Genomic DNA, 19,792 nt, shown 5'->3' with positions numbered 1-19,792 from the left:
CCGTGCATTGCATATAGGTAATTTTTCAATGCACATTATATATATAAATTATAAATATTCATGTATATTTTTACTGTATGTGAAAAGTGTAGGAGAAGGAAGTGGAAATAGTAATAAATACTGTATTTTATTAAGTTATATCATTTTGCATTAATTTATGGTTCATGTAACCTTAAATGAAAATAAAGCAGAGGTTTTCTTTTTGTTTAGTTAAAAAGAATATATGAAGCATGTATGCTTTTTCCCTCTTACATAGTTGCCAGTAGTGAATTTTAAGTCAAGGTTTATCAGTAGTTTTGAAACTCTTCAGTAATATCTTTGGGAATATTGTATCCTATTTCCAGATCTGTGGAGGAACTTACATATTTCAAATGTTGATATTGTAACAAATGAATCGTAGTGTATGTACTCTCTAATGTCAAAGTATAAAGTAGTATGTGTCATGGTTCAATTTTCCAGCCTTCTTTTAAGCATTAGGCAATGCTACATTTTTGTTTATGTTAGAATTGAAATGCTCTCATTAGCTCTTAGCCCTGTTTTTAGGCCTTTTTTTGTCTGTTTCAGTGTAAATTTTCAGGAAGCACAAGGAACTCTGCATCAATGGTGCTGAGATTCAGGAGAGTAAAAAGTTACATGTTCTTTCTTACTGTTTTTTTCACATTGTGAAGCAGGCTTTTATTTTTTTTCTATTTTCAGAAGAAATTTGTATTTTGTTTCCACAGGGTATACTGTCAAAGGCTGGTTGCAAGTTATACATTATTATTTTTTGCTTCTCACTGTAGGTCCCTTTCAGTGCTACAATGTCACCCGTTCGGCTGCATTCATCCAACCCCAACCTTTGTGCAGACATTGAATTTCAGACGCCCCCAAGTCATGTAACTGACCCCCTGGAGTGCTCTACTGAGTACATCAAGCTGCAAGAAGAATTTTGCCTGATGGCACAAAAAGGTAATTGTGAATGTCCAATCTTTCCTTCATTGGGCTTCTCTGTTATGCTTCTTTATTGCTTTCACTTAGTTATGGCCAGGACGTTTTTCTGGACAATATTGTATGAGAATTTTTAACTGTTTGAGTGGTTTACATAAAGACCACATATGCATCATCCTTGATATATTTTCTATGGATGTGGTGAATATAAAGAAATAGGTAAACTCTGTTCCATAAGAGTTTTGGTTTTGGTTTTGGTTTTTTTTTTTTTACAAATCTTCTGAACTTCTTCTTGCATCTTGTAAGAATTTGGTTGAATTTGCAAACCTTTTATTTCTTAATAGAATGTTTTTATTACTCCCCAAAGATAAATCAGAACGTCACTGCAGTGTATAGTCTTGTACAATTTTTTGTGCAATTTGTTTTCCACACTAGTGGAAAGAACAGAAGGAGTGCTTACTACTAGAATGTGCTTCAGAACTGTCATCGTATTGCCATCAAATGAATGGTCCTATAGACTGAAAAATGCTATTTTAAGTGTTTGTTAACAGTTTGCTATCTGTTATGTAATATGGGAAGAAACATGCCACTCGCCTATTTCTTACAAATCACCCAAAAGCCTGTTTAAAGATCAAAGTAATCCTCTCTATTAGTGCAATATTAAGTCTTAGAAAAATGGATGTATTTATTACTCTGTTTGAAGAGAAAAAAACAATGAACAAATGAATTTGATTTATAAGGAAGAAGACAACTTTGAACACGGGTTTTCCAAATATGTACCTTTCCATATGATCAGTGCATGCAAACACTGAATATACCGTATGCACATTACAAACTCAAGCAGTACATGTTTGTACTGGATTTGGGCACAGATTACCTGAAGTTCAGATCTTTGTTTCAAATTTCTGTAATTGTAGGATGGAAATCTCACTCTCAGTCTTTACTGCTCAAATATTGCAATAGATGTAACTCTGCAGTCCTGTTGCTGAGAAAATACCTTTTTTCTTTTTCTTTTTGCCTAGTGCATTCTCTTTTGAAGTCTGCCTTTAACAGCATAGCTATAGAGAAGGAGAAGCTTAAGCAGATTGTTTCAGAACAAGATCTTACAGGCCACAATGCACAGATAGCACACCTCAGACAATCCCTCTCTCAGGTATGTTCTTGCTTTGATTTTAAGCACATTTGGAACTGCCTAGCTTGCCGGGTGCAGTTCCTTTTGTATTTTGGCCATTTCCTGAGGTGGAAAAGCCAAGAAAAAGCCAAATTCTGCAACCAGAACTACCCTGACGTATGTTTCATTATGGATATGAGAGCATGTGTCTAACTTCAGTGCCTGCAGAGGTGAAGGATATCATTTGTTTGTGTAAGTGTATATTCATTATGGTTATCCAGGGTAAAGCAAAGTTATGAAACATTTTTATACAAATGATAGAAACCTTTCTTGAAGCTATTTCCGGCACAATCAAGGAATTGTTCTCATTTTCTTAATGAAGTTTTAAATTTTGAATGAATATTTTGAGATTTGTTTTATATATTCATGCCTCTGACTGCAAAAGGATTCATGGGTTACAGGGTAATCATGGGTAAATTGCATTTTCAAAAGCACACCTGTTACTGGTCAGAGTCTCTCCCACTTATGCCAAAGGAAAAGTTATCATTGGATTAAGTGAGGAAGAAGAGATTCATCAACAGTAAGTGTTTCGGTAAAATGCTGCTCTAGACCACTCCATGGGATATATCCTCAGGTTGCAAAATAACTCCAGTTACTGAATTCATTGTCAAGAAAAAATGAGAGCTTTCACTCTGAAGAGTGGACTGGTATGGAGCACTGCATCTGCAAGAAATGAGTACACAGGTTTAAAGGAAAACAGAACTTTACCCAAATGTATATATGATTTTATAAATTATTATTTTTATTGRGTTGGGGGGGATTGCTATTAAAATTGATGCATAAAGTTTTTAGAGACATTGATTAATAGGTATGCCATGCAGGATGATTACTGCATTTTGTAATAAAGGGTAGGGGACAAGAGATAAGGAGTAGTTCCCATCCTGGTTACTGATAGAAATATAATGAAGACCAGTGGAAACTCTTAATACCAACTTGTGTAAAATAGGTAATCATGTGTTTTTCTCATTTCTGGCCTCCAGGTGTCAATCTAAAAGTCATTGTCACACTATCACACATTTGTTCATAGTCTCAATGGGGAAGAAGTGGAACTTTAGTGAGATGGACTAAATTTAGTGGAAATTTAATCAGATGGAACATAGTCAGATGGCTGGCTTTGACCAGTCTCATGGCCAGCTTCGAGCAGTTTAAGAAATTGCTGCGTGTCTGCTGTTAGTGGTCACTTTCCCTTCCTGATATATGGCTGTGAACATGCCTAGACCATTTTAGAGTGAAGTAAAGATGCATCCTTTAAATCATCTTCAGTAACAGTTTAATCTAACCTATTTTACTTTGGTCTTTGTTTCAGTACAATCATGCAATCAATTCCTGAGTCTGCACTAGGGGGAGGGAGAGGAAGGTTGTTACCTTATTATAACAATTACTTTCCCCTAAAAAAGTATGTCTTTCTGTTGTTTACTTCTATAGCCCCAGTGGAGGGGATACATTAGGTTTAAAACAGCTAGTAGTTCATGTTCTAGCTATGTAATATACTGTGTTCTTCTGAACTTCACCAATCTTGCACACGTGTTGCTACATAACAGACTGTATGTGTGTATGCACCCAAATATATAACATAGGTTGGGCTTTAAAAAAGGATAAAAAATAGCAAATATGAGACACCAGTTGAATTCTATGGGTATCAGTATATTTTGTGAAGCTATAGTAGATCTGTAGTATGAAATGAACACACATATGTAAATACATTACTTGATCTGAAGTGAGCAGTGTCCTTTTGCTGGGTCTAAGTATTATAACCTTGGTATAGTTGTAAGCTAAGCATTACCTCTTTGGGCGTTTTGGGGGTATTTCATGTTATGTGATTTCATTCGTTCTCCCTTCATTCATTCCCCATTTCCATAATATACATAACCCACTGGTATTTCTGACAAAGAGCTGTCTGAAGAATTAGGGTAGCATGCCACTCTTACTCTGTGGAAGCATATCAGTCTCCCTGACTCCTGAAAATCATTGAAAACAAACCAACCAAAAGTATAAATCATATACTGCTGGTTAGAGAAGATTTCAAAATGGGTATTTCTCTAAAAATGGAACAAGGGAGGTTCTGTGATTTTTTTAGGAAATTTCTGGGAAGAGTGAATTCAGACTTTTTTTTTTTTTTATTTGAGTATAAAAACTTCATAGAAGATCTTAGGCCAGGGTTTTTTTTAGCATATAAAACAATGCATTTTTTTTTTTTTTTTTTTTTGCAATTTAATGTTTCCTTTTTAATAAATGTGCAATTTTTGTTTTAAGGCTCTCAACCAGAATGCTGAACTAAGGAGTCGCTTGAACAGAATACATTCAGAATCTGTTATTTGTGATCAGGTTGTCAGTGTAAATATTATCCCTAGTCCTGATGAGGTAAGAGTTTAATCTTTATTGGATTTAGAGTACAATCAAACCTTGCTAATTTTCACTAGTATCTGAAACACTCCTGGCAAATTTCTCAATCTTTCAAATTGGCAAGTGATCGTTTATTGAAAATGTCAGATTATATATTCTCTAATAAAATGATTTTTTTTGTTTTGTCAATGTCAGATCTCACTGAAGAACTTTGCTGTTTGATCTCTGCAGAGAAATAGGGAAAGGCTGCAGTTTTTGAATATGAATTGTTGGGTGTGGGAATCAGTGATGTTCTACTATATTTGAACATAACGCCCAGTAGCTAACCATTGCTCTATCTTAGTTTCTTGCAAAATCAATGGAGCAGTTTAGTTTTTGATGGCCTAATCCTGCAAGTGCTTAAAGTGGTGTTTAATATCTTGAGTGGAATTGCTGAAGTCAAGAGGTTCATTCTTTGAACCAGGCATGAAACTAATAGCGTGTTTGCAAGATCTAGTCTTTCTTGTTTTCCTTTCCTCAGTCACCAGATTATTCTGTGCAGAGCATTTGTATTAATAGCAATTCAGTTTCCCTCATGAGAGGGCAAATCTGAATTTGGGAGCTATAATATGTTACAATTAAAGTCACTTTGACAACCATTCTGCTGGCATTTTACCAATGTTTTTTCTACTTGTCATTTCCACTCATTTTTTTTTTCCTTTCCATTAGCCATTTCCATTAATGTGCTGTAACTTCCTCATTTTTTCTCCCAGCAAGAAAGGAAGGTGAATATCTGTTTCAAGTTACTTTTGTTTATTTGTTTTGGAAAATGTGCAAACAAATTTTCCAGGAGTCTGGCATGTTGGAGACTAGCAGTAGAAGATATGAGTGAAGCAGCCACAGCATAGCAGTCTGCAGTCAGAGCAATCTGCAGTTCAGACCTTGGCAATGACTGTCTCTTCTTTTTTTTCATTGTTGTTGGTTAACATTGTTGAGCTGTTCCTTTTTAATCTGTATATACTTATCTTGGTACAGAAGTGTCTGATTACAGGATTTTTTCGAAGAGGATCCCAGGTCTCTCTTTCACTACTTTTAATCACTTTATAAAAATAATCTTACAGTGTGTAGATACATGCATGTGTGAGTGATTTTTTGGGATAGGAGTATACTTATTTTTCCAAGTCCTTCTACAAAAACTTAAAATTTTAATCACTTCTTATAAATTTATACACACACTGAAATGAGTTTCTGTTTCCATTATAATTTATCAAACTTCATAAGCCATCAGCAAGCTCACAAACTTCCAGTTCCCAGTGAAAAAAGAATGATRTTTGACCTCTTGCCTCGTATTTTCATGATCTTTTTGTTAGTTCCTTTTGAGGCAACTTTATAAAACAATTCTACAGGATTAAGATGTTAACAAAACCATCTGCAGGACTTCTGTAGTAAGATTAGTGGGGATGGAGTTGAAATCTGAACGTTAGCTTTTTAGAACGGCTTCAGTAGTGCTGTCTGTATTGTTATATATATATATAGGCTTTTTTCCCCTTCTTAAACTTGATAGCCTGTAGTGTAACATTTTGAAACCGGGTGTTCCTCCCCTGAACAGCAGGAAGAGGAAGATACTGAATTAACTTGTGCCCTGTACTGATAGAGCCATAGCACAATTTGGGAACCCTTGTCTTTGCTGTTAAATTCTTATTCTAATAAGCCATGGAGAGTTTATTCCCAGTAGTAGTATTGATTCAGTGTTAATGGCATAATTCAAATATGATTTGGAGTACAAACATGGAGTAAAAATATATGTTTTAGCCATTGTCCTGAATATTCAAACATTTCAAACATTTGTTGCTACAACAGTTAAAAAATACATTCATTTTCAAAGTAGTTTAAAATAACTCCCTGGCCTTACAAAGCTTTATAATTGAATTCTGGATGTATCAAAGCTGGCTCCAGTGATGTCCAACGTGACCAGGTGTCTTTTCATCTGAATTTCATGGTTGAACTTGTCTGGCACAATCCAGCTGTTGTTCACAAATTCATTCCTCTTGATACAGAACTAGATCTATGATTATTCACGCTGCTAAAGCTTAGCAGTTGACACTAAGCAAGCCTCAAATGAAGAGATCCATAGCTCACTGCTCAAAACGTGCTTTATTTTGTAATTGTCCAAGTCTCATCTGTTACATATACACAAAGCCCTATGAAAAGGCTGTTCTTGCTATCTATGCTTATATTTGGCGTAGAAAAACTGTTCAGGTGATTTACCCCTTACCTTTTATGCACATTTCTTTTAGATTAGAAATCATACTTCTGTTTTTCTGTGCTTTATTTACAGACGGGTGAACAAATGCATGTCAATTCATTGTCCCAGCAAGTTTCTAACGAGAGCAGGCTCTCGATGTCTGAATCCGTTTCGGAGTTCTTTGACGCGCAGGAAGTGCTACTGTCTGCCAGCTCATCAGAAAACGAGGTAGGCTGTGACAGCGTGCTCTGATTTTGCTGTCGGATGGAATTAGGTATTACTACCACTGGTGAATGTGCTTTTTCATGCTATTTAGAGTAAAAAGATGTTAGAAAGCATAAGGTGTAGATAAATTAACCCCACACTCCCTGGTAATGCGGTGCAGATGTTCCCTGAAGTGTAAAACTGAAAGTGCTGTGCATCAGTAACGTATGTTCAGTACACGTCCTTGCTGGACTATGGCAGTTTCAGATAAGGGTGACAGGAACAGGAGCATTTATATCTGACTATGTAGTCAGCTAATTTAGTTCTAAAAGTATTTAATAAAAAAATTCTTCTAGCATACACATAAAGTTGTTTTCTGTAACCAGAGAAGTAGACAGCAGCCTAAAAATTCAGCTCATTCAAGATCAAAATTGAGGAAGGCAGCTACTGTTCTGGCCATAGAATCGTGTTGCTGTCCACAGCTTTCCTGAGCTTTCCTGAGTTGTGTTAAATGGCATTTCAGAATCCCATTAGAGTTGTGTACCAGACAATGAAGATTACTTTATTGTTTTTTTCTATTGTTCACACTATATATTTTTTTTTCAGGTTCCCTCATTGGAGGCTTGGATAATCATTCATGATTAATTATAGCCATTTAAGAGAGCTGTTTACAGAATTGCTGAACTAAATCACTTACCTTTCCAAATAACGTGATTATTGTCTCCAGAACACTTACTATTATAGTTTGCATCCACCTTCGTTAGGGACATTGATCTATTTGCCTTGCTGGCTGATAAAGCTCTGAGAAGATTTTATAGCTTTGCAGTTTCTCCAGCTTTGTTTTCCTAACCTTACAAAGTAAAAACAAGCAGTGGTTTGGCATGAGGGAACAACATCCTATTTTTAAATTGTCACTGTCCAATGTGAATTGTTCAGCAACAAATGGTAGGATTTTTTTGTTCTGAATATCCAGTTTCCTCTTGCAAATTGCTGGTTCAGCTGGCTTCTGAAGATTGTAGACCAATTCAGAAAGCGAGCTCCCCAAAGCAGTAGTTTCCATAGCTGCTGCCTTGAATTGGAAATCAAATGCAGCATTGAATTCATTTATATTAAATGAAGAGTGCTGTTGCCTATTGGCAGACAAATAAGACCTCAGAGTGTCTACTTGAAGCTGACAGTCTCAGCTTCAATTTAAGCTTCAGTCATAGCTTTAGATCAGAAGAGCCTTTGACTTTAACAGTACAGAGAAGGAAGCAATACTGAGAAGAGACACAGAACACTTAAGAGTTTCGTCTAAGGCTGAATGCAGTTGACAGTAAAAGTATCCTTTCAAAAATAAACAAGCAAATAAAATGGGAATATCCTCAGTCCTGCTAGATTATGGAGAGCCCATATTTTTATTTTCTACTTTTTAGCTTTTTTTTTTTTTTAAACAAAAATATTTTTTCAGAAATACTGCTTTCAAAATACTACACAATATTACCTACAGAGTGCTTGTTGTAAGGCCTATACCATTTTCGGGTGATTATACAAAGTTTACATTTTATTTATACCATACAGACACTTCTTTCTTTTCCAGGCTGACATATATACATCATTACCTCTATATTCTGGGTTATCTAACATATATAACCTGTCAGAATCAGTAACATAACTATCCACCCCATGCATCAGATGAAGAACTCTGGCTTTGGCCATAGTGCTTTGGCACATGAGCTCTCCTTGTCAAAGAGACAATATGTTGGCACACTATTATTTGCTTTTAGAGAAATAGCAGTCTTGTGGTAGACCACAGCACTAATGTGGCTTTAAAATCTTTTTATTTATTTTTTTCCCCCTTAGGATTCTTTACCAGTGCTCTGTTGACGCTCTTAAAATCCCAATATTGTAGGATAAATAGAAACATTTAAAAGTAATCTTATAGAAACGGGGAAGAAAAATTTAGGGGTTTTATTATTACAAACAGAGAACATTTAAGCATATTCTTTAGTAGAGGTGAGTAATCTAATCTAAACAGTATTTATAGATACCAGCAATTCTTTTTGGACATCCTCTTTGATATGAATCATTTAAGAGTATCTTTCATCTTCCAGAGTACTGAACTGCTGCTCTTAACTTGCTCATATTGTTTCCCTGGAACCTCAGAAGAGCTCAGATTTGCTGAAACATGGGCTGCATTTTAATGTTTGGCTCCATATAAAGAGCCCAAGTCTGTTGACCATCCTTTCTCACCTTCCATCCCCAGTGTGTTATGCTGCTGTTCTTTCTGTTTATCCCTGACTTCATTTGAAGTCACACTTTAGATGAATTTAATCTCTGTATTTGACTTCATAATAAGGAATTCAGAAACATATAGAGAGCATAGCATTTGTCTTGACATTGTTAGTGCATTGACAGTATGGGTTGATTGAAACATCCTGTTGATTTAGTTAAAAGCTCTAATAGGCTAGAAATTATTTCTTTGAATATTTATTTTCCAAGTAATTATTTTTACCTAATTTGTCAGAGTATTTTGTATATATTTGAATTACTGATATTTCTTTTGTTTATATTTTAGGCTTCTGATGATGAATCTTACATCAGTGATGTGAGTGATAATATATCTGAGGACAACACCAGTGTTGCAGACAACATTTCTCGGCAAAGTATACTGTTATGTTTTAAACTTTGGGAACTTAAGTTGGTTTTGTTCATGTACCAGATTTACTGCATGTCTACGCAAACCAACTAAGCTGAAATCAGTGAAACTGGGTTGCTTGTTCTGGTGGTGAATTTGGTTCCATGAATAAGTCTTTCTTTCTCTCTCTCTCTTTCTCTTTCTCTCTTTCTCTTTTTTTTTTTTGCCATATAGCACTGGAGTAAAATAAATTTTAGGTGATTTTAAACTTTTTTTAAACTATACTACTGTGAAGATTTGTCAGGGATCTTAAAAGTCTCTTTTTTTTTTTTGGTGCTTTCTTACAATAATAGTTTTTTCCCTTCCCAGTTCTTAATGGTGAGCTAACAGGAGGTGCATTCAGGAACGGACGACGAACTTGTCTCCCAGCTCCCAGCCCTGACACTAGTAACATCAATCTGTGGAATATTTTGAGAAACAACATTGGCAAAGATCTTTCCAAAGTGTCCATGCCAGTTGAGCTGAACGAACCTCTGAATACTTTGCAACATCTCTGTGAAGAGCTGGAATACAGCGAACTCTTGGACAAGGCTGCTGAAACTGATGATCCCTATGAACGCATGGTAATAAATGTAGCATAGCACTTCTTATGTGTATATTAGAAGAGGAGCTGTTGCTTGGAGGTCTGTGCAGGAATCCTCCCTCACTCTTCCTGTTCACAAGCAACAGACCTCCCTGTTGGGTTAGATCAGTTCTGTGTATAATTACAGATGTTAGGTTTGATCTGAACAAAGCTGAGGGGCTTTTCTTTTCCTCAAACCAAGTACTGCAATTATGATTTGTTGATGTGAAGACTAATCATGCTCTCTAGGACTGAATAGGTAGGCAAGAAAAAGCCATGGTGCAACTGAGAACGTCCTTGCAAACCTGGATTCTGACCCTGTATCTGCTACAGAGATCTCATGCAACACTGGGCAGGTGATATAAGACAAACTTTTAATGGGCAGTTTAAAAGCATAAATTGTATGCCTAAACTGAAACATGTGGGACTAATTGATAGAAGTGCTGAATACCCAAAACATCAATGGTAGCTGTGCTTTGCATATTTTACCCACTTCTGCTCTGTTCCCTGAAAAATCAGGACTTTGCTATCATCTGAAGTAAACATCCAGAAGTAGTGGACACTTTTTTTCCACTGCTCCTGATTGTTCTGACCTCTACTAAATGGAGCTGCAATCTGAATGCAAGTGGCATACCACTCAGCTTATTTTTCCCACCTGGGCCTGGTTCAGAGATTACTAAATTTGGCTTTGCATGTAGATAAAAGGTGGCTGATGGGCAGCGCACACAGAATATCCTGATGTAACGTTGCATTAAGAGTATGCTAAGTGAGAGCTGTTTATGTTCAACACTGAATAAAACAGAGATCCCAGAGGAAAACAGTATGTAATCTTGTCAGTAAAAATTGTCATATAATATTTATTTGCAAGGAGCAGGGACGAGAGGTGAATCTCACTGAAGATGAAACACTTCTTTGTATTAGGTTGTTCATGAAAAGCCTGATCAAAACTGGAACAGCAGTATCTTCTAAGATTGTTATTTTAGAAAAATATTAGAGGAGACTGACAGAAGCCATGAAGAAGACCACGTGACATCAACAGAAGAAATACAATTTGTACTGGTTTTGGCTGGGATATATGGCTTCCCTCTGAGGCATGCTTCATTAATGCAAATTTCACCATGAATTGTATGATAGCATATAATGATGGCATATATGCAAGAATCTCCAGCTATTTATTACTCCAACTTTGTCTTACATTCTTGTCTCTATTTTAACAGGTTCTCATAGCTGCTTTTGCAGCATCAGGCTATGCCTCTACATACTTTAGAGCAGGAAGCAAGCCATTTAACCCAGTGCTTGGTGAAACTTATGAATGTATTAGAGAGGACAAAGGATTTCGATTTTTCTCAGAGCAGGTAAAGCCTGTTTCTAGATAGACACTTCAGTTTAGATTTTGGTTCCTTTGTTCAATAGAGTAACCTTAATTTTTCTTTGTAGTTTTTCTTTGTATCATTAAGAAGTTTTTTTTTCTTTGTAGTTTTTCTTAATGATAAAGAAAGCTTGTTAGCATGAGTGAACCTCATTAAATGCTAGAAGGCTTATGTTTTTATAGCAATCACTTCAGTAGTAAAGTCATTTTAAGTACACAGTGTAAAAAAGGAATCTTAAGTTACATTAGTTTTCCCAGTAACATAAACTAATAAATTTAATGGGCTATTTGGTATTTTTAACTTGCAGTAACAGTTGCAATGTCTTAGAAATGAAAATTAATTGCTTTTAACTCAACCTAACTGTGTTCCAGGTTAGCCACCATCCTCCCATTTCTGCCTGTCACTGTGAATCGAAGAACTTTGTATTTTGGCAAGGTATACCTTTTTAATTCAAAAGCAGGAAAACTATTTAATTAACAAGTAAAAACTCTGTCTGTCCTTACAGATTTATCTTTGCATTTGGAACTTGCACAAAATTTTTATATTTATTATTGTAGTTGCGTATTGCAAACTGATGTGTTGAATTATTTCACTCTACATTTTCATTCTTATGAGTGAGCAGACATATTATAGCTTTCCTTGTCACTTGTAGTCTGTTTATAAATATTTTTCTGCTTAAGCTTTTTACCAAGCAAATTGTTATTTCTCTTAAGCACAACCAGTTTGGGGTTTGGTGGTGGTGGTGGGTGGGGTTTTTTTTTCCCCCACTGTTCAACAAGCAGCTGTTTCTTGCCTTGACTATAGTGGCATATGCATTTAATTTATACTGAATGTTTTCATGCAAGATTTGACAGTGATGTAGCATGGGGCAACTTCTATGAGAAAATTAAAATTTATTTAGTTTTTCTGGAACCTAATGCCAATTTCCATTATATATGTTTTTATTTTCATGGCAAGCTTATATTGTCCTGTTCTAAGCTGGATGGTCTGTCATAGATCATCTCATATGCTTCAGTTGATTGCAAGTGAGAGATTTTGGTCTTTTCAATTTTGTCTTTCACTACTGTATTCAGATATCAGATGGAAAAACAAATTCTGGGGGAAATCAATGGAAATTCTGCCAGTTGGAACATTGAATGCAACTCTTCCAAAGTAAGCTACTGTCTTATTTCCTTTTGTTTAATTTTTGGTCTTTGCTGTAATCTAATAATACACCCTGCCTTGTGAATGGATTGGGTGAAGTGTATACAGACATCATGTGAAGAGTACTGGTGCGACTGTTAGCGCCTAGCTCACATCTCTCCTGACAGTACAGGCTGGGTTACTGAGGCACTGCTGTAGCCTGAGGATCCATTTGTTTTCTTGGAGGAAAAATGTACGGACTCTCTGGAAACTGGTAGACCAAGGGGAAGAGAAATGTTTTAGGAGGAGAACACCCTTTCTGTGTGCTGTAATAATCAACTGTTTAGAACACCACTGTGAAATACAGCACTGTCCCCAGCTACCTTACTAGGGCTCTCAGTACTGCTAATGGTGCCTCAGAAAAACCAGCAGTAATAATGCAAGGGCATTTTTCAAAATGTTTTACATTCTGGACAAGCCAAAACATTTCCTCCAGGTATTGCCAGAGTAGTGAGAGGAAGGAGTTTCACCACAGATAAAACAAGGTGTAAACTCAGAATATGCAAAGAAAGGATATTTAAATGTGTCTGCTGCTTTTGCAGTACTATTTCTGCAGAAATACTATAAATGGCAGCCAAGTTTTCTTTCTGCCTTTAACAGTACAGCATCCTCAGGGGCTTCATCTCTTCATCCATCTCATAAAATTGAGGGAAATGCACTCAGGAGCAGCTTTGCCTTCTGTCTCCATGTGTACTCCACAGTTCTGCAGGAGAATTTGCTTTGCGCAGTATCATTCCCTCATTCTGTTCTCTTGCTTGACAATGGAGATGCTCTTATTCTGGATCATTGTTATACAGAAAAAGGATGGTGTCCCAGTGAGCTCCGGCTCCTTACCTCCTTCCTGTTCTGTCCTTTCCGTATGTATTTTGTTCTACTTGCTTTGTCTACCTATAGCCTCAATCCAGCCTGTGCTTTTAGGACATGTTGATCTTTGGGTCTCTGTCCAGCCCCACTGAAATTGTGGCCAAAGCAGTTAATGCTCTGAGGACAATGAATATTCCCTGCAGGGCTTCAGTGGTTCACAGCGTCTTGCTTTTGTGGCTCTTAGCAGCATTCTTTAGCTCTCTGCAATGGAGTGAGCTTCTCTGCAGAGGATTAGTGATGTGCCCAGAAGCTATGCTTTTAATAAAATAAGCTATTGTTTCAAAGTTTTTCAGGAATATGGTCTTGTATATATGCTAATGGAGCTATGTTTTACTTTTTTTGTCAATGATGATCATGATTAATTTACATTGCCAATTACTTGTTGATCTGTTCTTAGGTATGGAGATTACTATGTCTGGAACAAAGTCACTACCTGCATACATAATATCCTTAGTGGAAGGAGGTGGATAGAACATTATGGAGAGATAACTATCAGAAACACAAAAAGCAGTGTTTGTATTTGTAAACTCACATTTGTCAAGGTAACTTATATATTCTGATACTTACAATATGTTCATAAAACTGCACAGTTTTACTTTTAGCTGTTCCTTCAGTATTCGTGAAATTCACAGTCCCTATTTTGTCTTATCAACACTGTTTTTAACAAATAACAAATCCCTATGCAAATTGTCAGTTGAGAGTGCTGTCATAAGTAGTGTGTCTATTCCATTGAACCAGTCCATTTGATATCAATGTGTTATATTTCTGAATATTTTTGTTGTTTTTAGGTTAAAATAAAATATCAAAATTTCTGCTTTGGTATCACAGTGAGAATGTGAAGTCACTGCATGGACTTCTGTGCATACTATTTCAACTTTCATTAGAATTTGGCCCTGAATTTTTTATCGCTTTAGATTCAATAATGCTGCTTTTCTTCATTATTTTAATATTTAGACAAGGACTACATATAAAAACAGATCACTGTATAACTCTGTTAGTATTGATTATTTTCCCTAAAAATAACTTTTTCTTCATTTTGCCACAAAATGTATCAGTACCATTGCAATGTTAGCAGTGGTGCATTGTTGGATATCTGAAAGTCGTGACTTGATGGATGTTCTGAAAATGGGCAACCGGTTCAGTAGGTGAAGGTGTAACAAATAGATGTGTCTAAGAAAAGCACAACAGAGAAGAGAAACAGAAAACAAATACCAAGTAGTACTGGCTGAAAGTCCTCACTGTGCAGAACCATCAAAGAATTCCCTTACATGTACAGGCATAGTCAGTATTTTCTCATACAGGAAGAAGAGATTTAGCTGGCTCTGATCCTGCAACTTTCAAAGTGTTTTTACTGCTGAATTATGTGGGATTTGGGTGAAGCAACAATATGCTCAGTTAGTGACACAAACTAAGTTATGCACAGTGTGTGTATGGCACAGTGGGGAAGTATAATGCACAGTGTGAAGGAGTGAACTAGTAATTCTTTGCTTTGTTAAATTTGCAGGTAAACTACTGGAATTCAAATGTAAATGAGGTCCAGGGTGTTGTGATGGATCAAGAAGGGAAGGTGGTACATCGCCTTTTTGGAAAGTGGCATGAAGGCCTTTATTGTGGGGTTGCACCTTCAGCCAAATGTATATGGAGGCCAGGTAAGAAGCTTGTAATAAATGCTAAACTATGGCAGCCACCTTAGTGTGACTCTAAACTATGTAAAGCTGTATTAGCTGTCATTTTAAATATACAAAATACTACTGGGAAAGTACCTGGCTAGACAGACAAACAAGAATTTACATGAGTTTATGATAATGGTAAATGGAAACATTCCTACAGGGCATAGTCTTCTACATCTCAGTCTGACTCCTGGTCAAATATACTGGGGGCTTGGGGACATTATGAAAACAAAATTAAGAAAATAGTTGGATGTCCAGGCATGACTTTCTTTTCACAGAGGGTAACTCAGTTGTATTCAACAGAAAGGAGGTGCTGGTTGATCGAGTTTGTTGTGTTAATATTTTATTAACCCAATGGATTGGTCTTCAGAGATGATGAACCTCTGGTGACTTCAGGAGCTGAAGTCAGCTTCCTTATTGCTAACTTAGAGACCTTAGGTTTGATTTACTATTGATTTGTATCTGTAGTATCTTGCATGCATGCACAGTGATTATCCAGGAATTGCCATTGTTGGTAACATTTTGCACCTGCTCTGCTCTGACTGAAACTAGGGCTAAAGGTTCAGGACAGTGCAGAATCAGTCTGTGAGTGAGCATATGTTCCAAAATTGGCATTAAAGATCAGCTAAGGTTAGCTTTTATACAGACATTTTATAAGTGCACTTTTCTGGGAAGAGAAAAGTATGTTTAACTCAAAAATCTTGAAAACAGTAATTTTTATTTAAAAAGGAAGAAAGATCATAAAAGTTTTAAATCTATTAGCATGTAATTACAACCTCTGCAGAAAAGTAGTTGAAATTAATATTTAGTGAAAGTTGTTCCACCTAGAGAATAGCTTTTTGATGCTTTTTAATTGTACATGAGAAAAGTAAAATATATTAATGTGTTTTGCTGTTATAATTTAATAAATATATGAGGCTTTGTTGCATATTTAGAGTAATAGTTTAAAAAGCATTTTTCTTTCTCATATGTATTCATACAGGCTCCATGCCAACCAATTATGAACGTTATTATGGCTTCACAAGGTTTGCTATTGAGCTCAATGAATTAGATCCTGTGCTGAAAGATCTTCTTCCTACAACAGATGCACGATTCAGGCCAGATCAAAGGCAAGAATGCTCATTTATACTTTTAGTATCTGATGGTTTTAAGGCTTGGTTTGGCTGAGTATTGAATTTTTTTTGAAGTCTTCACTACAGTCTGAACTAAGTTTTGAATCAGAAGATTCTACTGGAAGAGAAGGTCTTCAGTACTGTAGTCCAATTTCTGTTTTATCCAATTGAGAAAAAGGAGCGTAGAAAACGTTCTGTTGGTATAGTAGAGCTACATATAGAATAGGAAATTTTTTAGCAGAGACAGAACTCCTCGTGACAAACATGCTCTGAATGGAAGCAGCGTTAATTCCCTTGTTATACTCATTCATAATACCGTTGGTGATGTGYTGAAGTAGCTAAAGGAAGTGTGTGCTGTAGGCTGTGGGTCATGTAACTGGGGAGGCAAATGTTGGTTATTCCTGTGACTGATTTCTTATTTTGAAAAGGCAGGACTAGATCTTAAAGTAGGTACAACACGAAGAACAGGCATGGCTTCTGCTTGTCTTTTGTGATGACTGGTGCTAGAAAATCAGTTGCTCTAGGCACTGTATGATCACTATAGGACCTGCTGTTATTCATACAGGCTTCTGGAAGAAGGAAATGTAGAAGCAGCAGCAACAGAAAAACAAAGAATAGAGGAGCTCCAGAGAAGTCGGAGGCGATACATGGAAGAAAACAGCATCGAATATGTACCTAAATTTTTTAAGTGAGTCTTTTCATTTCAGTAATAAGTCTCTATTTGTTTTCTCTAGAGCACCTGGACAAAGTACTACATGAATTACCACCAGTGTAGTCTGTTCAGACATGAAAGCCTGGAAAATGGCAATTTTTGTGCATAAGTGTGTGTGTGTATATACATATATATATATATTTAATACCTAGTCATCAAAGATACGATGTTAATCAGTAGCCTGATGTTAGTGTGGGGAACCAAGAGTGAAAAGTGAAAACATTCAAAGTGCTTGATGCAGTTCTTTGGTGGAAGATGAGCAAAGTGTAGAGGAGACAAACAGTATAAATGGTAAAAGGCTTGTATTCTGCAAGCCAGATCTTTTGGGTGATCCACTAAACAAAACCAGAATCTGTTAAGGCCAAAATGGCTTCATGTGGCTGTAGGACCTGCTTACACAGCTCAGACAGTAGGTTTGCAAGTTTGGCTACTTTCTAGATCTTTCATTTAAGACAGAAGCCAGGGATTGATATTTATTTTTAAACCCCTGACTGTTCTTGTGTCCTTTAAAATATGAAATCAGATTCTGTGTTGGGCTTAGATCAGAGGCAAGGAATTTGATTTCATACTGTAAAAGTGCAGAGATCTAAGGTCAGAACTTCTTTCTCTCTCTCTCTTTTTTGTTTTTTTGGTTCTTTTTTGTTTTTTTGTGTGTTTTTGGTTTTGGGGTTTTTTTGTTTGTTTGTTTGGGGATTTTTTTTGTTTGTCTTTTCCTGCAGGAAAGTTATGGATGCTAATCAAAGAGAAGCCTGGGTTACCAATGACACCTACTGGGAACTGCGAAAGGATCCTGGCTTTAGTAAAGTAGAAATTCCCATACTCTGGTAAACTGACAATGTAGATCTAGTAAACATATCACACTCTGAAGAAAAAAATAACTATGCACAATATGTTTCTTATAGCTAAGCGTGGTTTGTGGGTCTACGGAAAAATCTATCATTTACATTTATATTCATCTTTATAAAGGACTTTTGAAAGTGCATTAGACCAGGCCCCTGACCACTTCTGGATCTTTTTAATTTTGCAGCAGCCATTAAAAAAAAAAAGAAAGAAAAGAGAGAAAAAGAAACAAATAAAAACCTTCTAAAGTTTCATACACTGAAAATTCAGAACAAAAGAAGCAAAAGAATTATCCAAAGTCACTTGGAAGAGGTGTTAAACGGAAAACTGCAACCGGTGCTTTAAACAGACATTAAGAGTAATGTAATTTAAATGAAAAAAAAAAAAAGGAAGAAAAAATGGAAAAAATCCATTTTGTTTCAACTATTTTTGTTAAAAGCTCTTGGGTTACAACACTGTCATTTCTGGCTTTAGGTTAGTCCTTTGGTGTGATGTGCTTGGACTGACCTTTGTCAAAAAGACATAAGACATGCTTTTCTGGAAGCTGTTCCCAGTCATATGCCATTGTTCATGCCTTAAACAAAATATGAAGAAGTATAGTAAGTCATTTTAAAATGTGTATGCTTGGGCTTGTGTGGAGGGCAGATTTTTAAAGCACTAGGATTTTATTGTATAAATATTGGAGAACCTGTATTATTTAAAATCAAAAGACAGCCAAGCATCTAACTGTATTTCAGAGGAAGGAGATCTACTGTACCTGCTTTAGCTTTGGGAAGCTGACTGTATAATCAGACTGAAAAGAAACTACTAACTGGTTAAATTTGAGACAATTTTGATAAATGCATTTGAATTGCTAGTCAGAAAGTTCATATTCTAAATGACTGAGGCTGAGATGTGATCATCATTTCACACTGATCTGACATAGCTTCACAGCATATCTCATTTCCCCCTGTTTATACAATTAGAATTCCCTGAAGCTTTGCAACAGTGTTAAAAGCACAGAAACATTTCATAGGAAAGTCTCTGGCTTCTCTCCAGAAGCTGGATAGTACTGTGAACACAACTAATAATTTCTGCCACACAGACCATATACTTTACTGGCTCTGTTTTCTCCTCGTCCACTTTTCTTGTCTAAATTTATATGTGAGAGTAGAGCAGAGGCTCCCATGCTTTGTAGCTAACAACTTCTTCTTGTGTTGCCAAAATAGCGTTTATGCAAAAGTATATTTTACATTTTTTTCATAAAGTGATTCTATATTTTTTGATTCAGAATCAAGTCTCTTATGTGTTGCTATGCCTCAATTAATATGTAAGGGAGGAGGCCTGGCACTTTCTATCTGATAATCTCTGAAGCACTAAACAGTAGGAGGGCAGATTTTACTAAAAGAAAAAAAAGTAGTTTTATTAGGAAAAAAATGCATTTCACATGGTATGATTCAGTTGTCCATTTATGCATATATTATACATTCAGGTACTGATGACGGGCTAGATTTCTTACATATATACTGTCTTTCATGTACATAGCATACGTAGTGCACTTAAATTTTTCTGTTTAAGATATATTCTAATACTGAGACTAAATAAAATAAAATAAAAATTCAGATAGATGTCTGATCCTGCCAGGAGAGCTGCTTGAACAATTCTCAGTGGAGTACCACACATACCCAGCTCTCTGCATGCCTGTTCATTTTGCAGAGTCAGGTCCTTACAGAGCTAAGATTACTGTGATTATTTTATATGCATTTAGTTCTCCCCCTTGCTTGTATAGGAGAGCGACTAGCTACCAATGAATTCCACTTTCTCCCCACAGTTATAAGGAAAAATATGAAAGCCTAAAGAAAATATTGGGTAGAACTTAGAGAATTTTGAATACTAAATATTGCTTATGAATACTTGATATAAAAACTTTATGCAGATTAACAGGATTTGTTCCA

General features: G+C 36.0%; 1 protein-coding gene across 2 annotated transcripts in view; it reads left to right on the top strand.

Annotated features, from left to right (window-relative positions):
* Positions 1–17,893, top strand: part of OSBPL6 (oxysterol binding protein like 6) — a 49,675-nt gene extending 31,782 nt beyond the window's left edge. For both annotated transcript variants that reach the window (XM_026075430.1, XM_026075420.1), the window contains 14 exons: positions 783–948; positions 1,950–2,080; positions 4,352–4,459; positions 6,759–6,893; positions 9,427–9,514; positions 9,856–10,109; positions 11,326–11,463; positions 11,850–11,913; positions 12,552–12,630; positions 13,922–14,066; positions 15,029–15,173; positions 16,177–16,303; positions 16,872–16,994; positions 17,738–17,893. In XM_026075430.1, coding sequence (XP_025931215.1) covers positions 783–948; positions 1,950–2,080; positions 4,352–4,459; positions 6,759–6,893; positions 9,427–9,514; positions 9,856–10,109; positions 11,326–11,463; positions 11,850–11,913; positions 12,552–12,630; positions 13,922–14,066; positions 15,029–15,173; positions 16,177–16,303; positions 16,872–16,994; positions 17,738–17,846 — 1,812 coding nt within the window. In that variant the 3' untranslated portion in view covers positions 17,847–17,893. The remainder of the gene's footprint in view (positions 1–782; positions 949–1,949; positions 2,081–4,351; positions 4,460–6,758; positions 6,894–9,426; positions 9,515–9,855; positions 10,110–11,325; positions 11,464–11,849; positions 11,914–12,551; positions 12,631–13,921; positions 14,067–15,028; positions 15,174–16,176; positions 16,304–16,871; positions 16,995–17,737) is intronic.
* Positions 17,894–19,792: the final 1,899 nt, after the last annotated feature.

This window comes from Apteryx rowi, unplaced genomic scaffold (assembly GCF_003343035.1).
Source record: "Apteryx rowi isolate R43461 unplaced genomic scaffold, aptRow1 scaffold_110, whole genome shotgun sequence".
NCBI lineage: Eukaryota > Metazoa > Chordata > Aves > Apterygiformes > Apterygidae > Apteryx > Apteryx rowi.
This window is presented reverse-complemented; position numbering and strand designations above follow the sequence as displayed.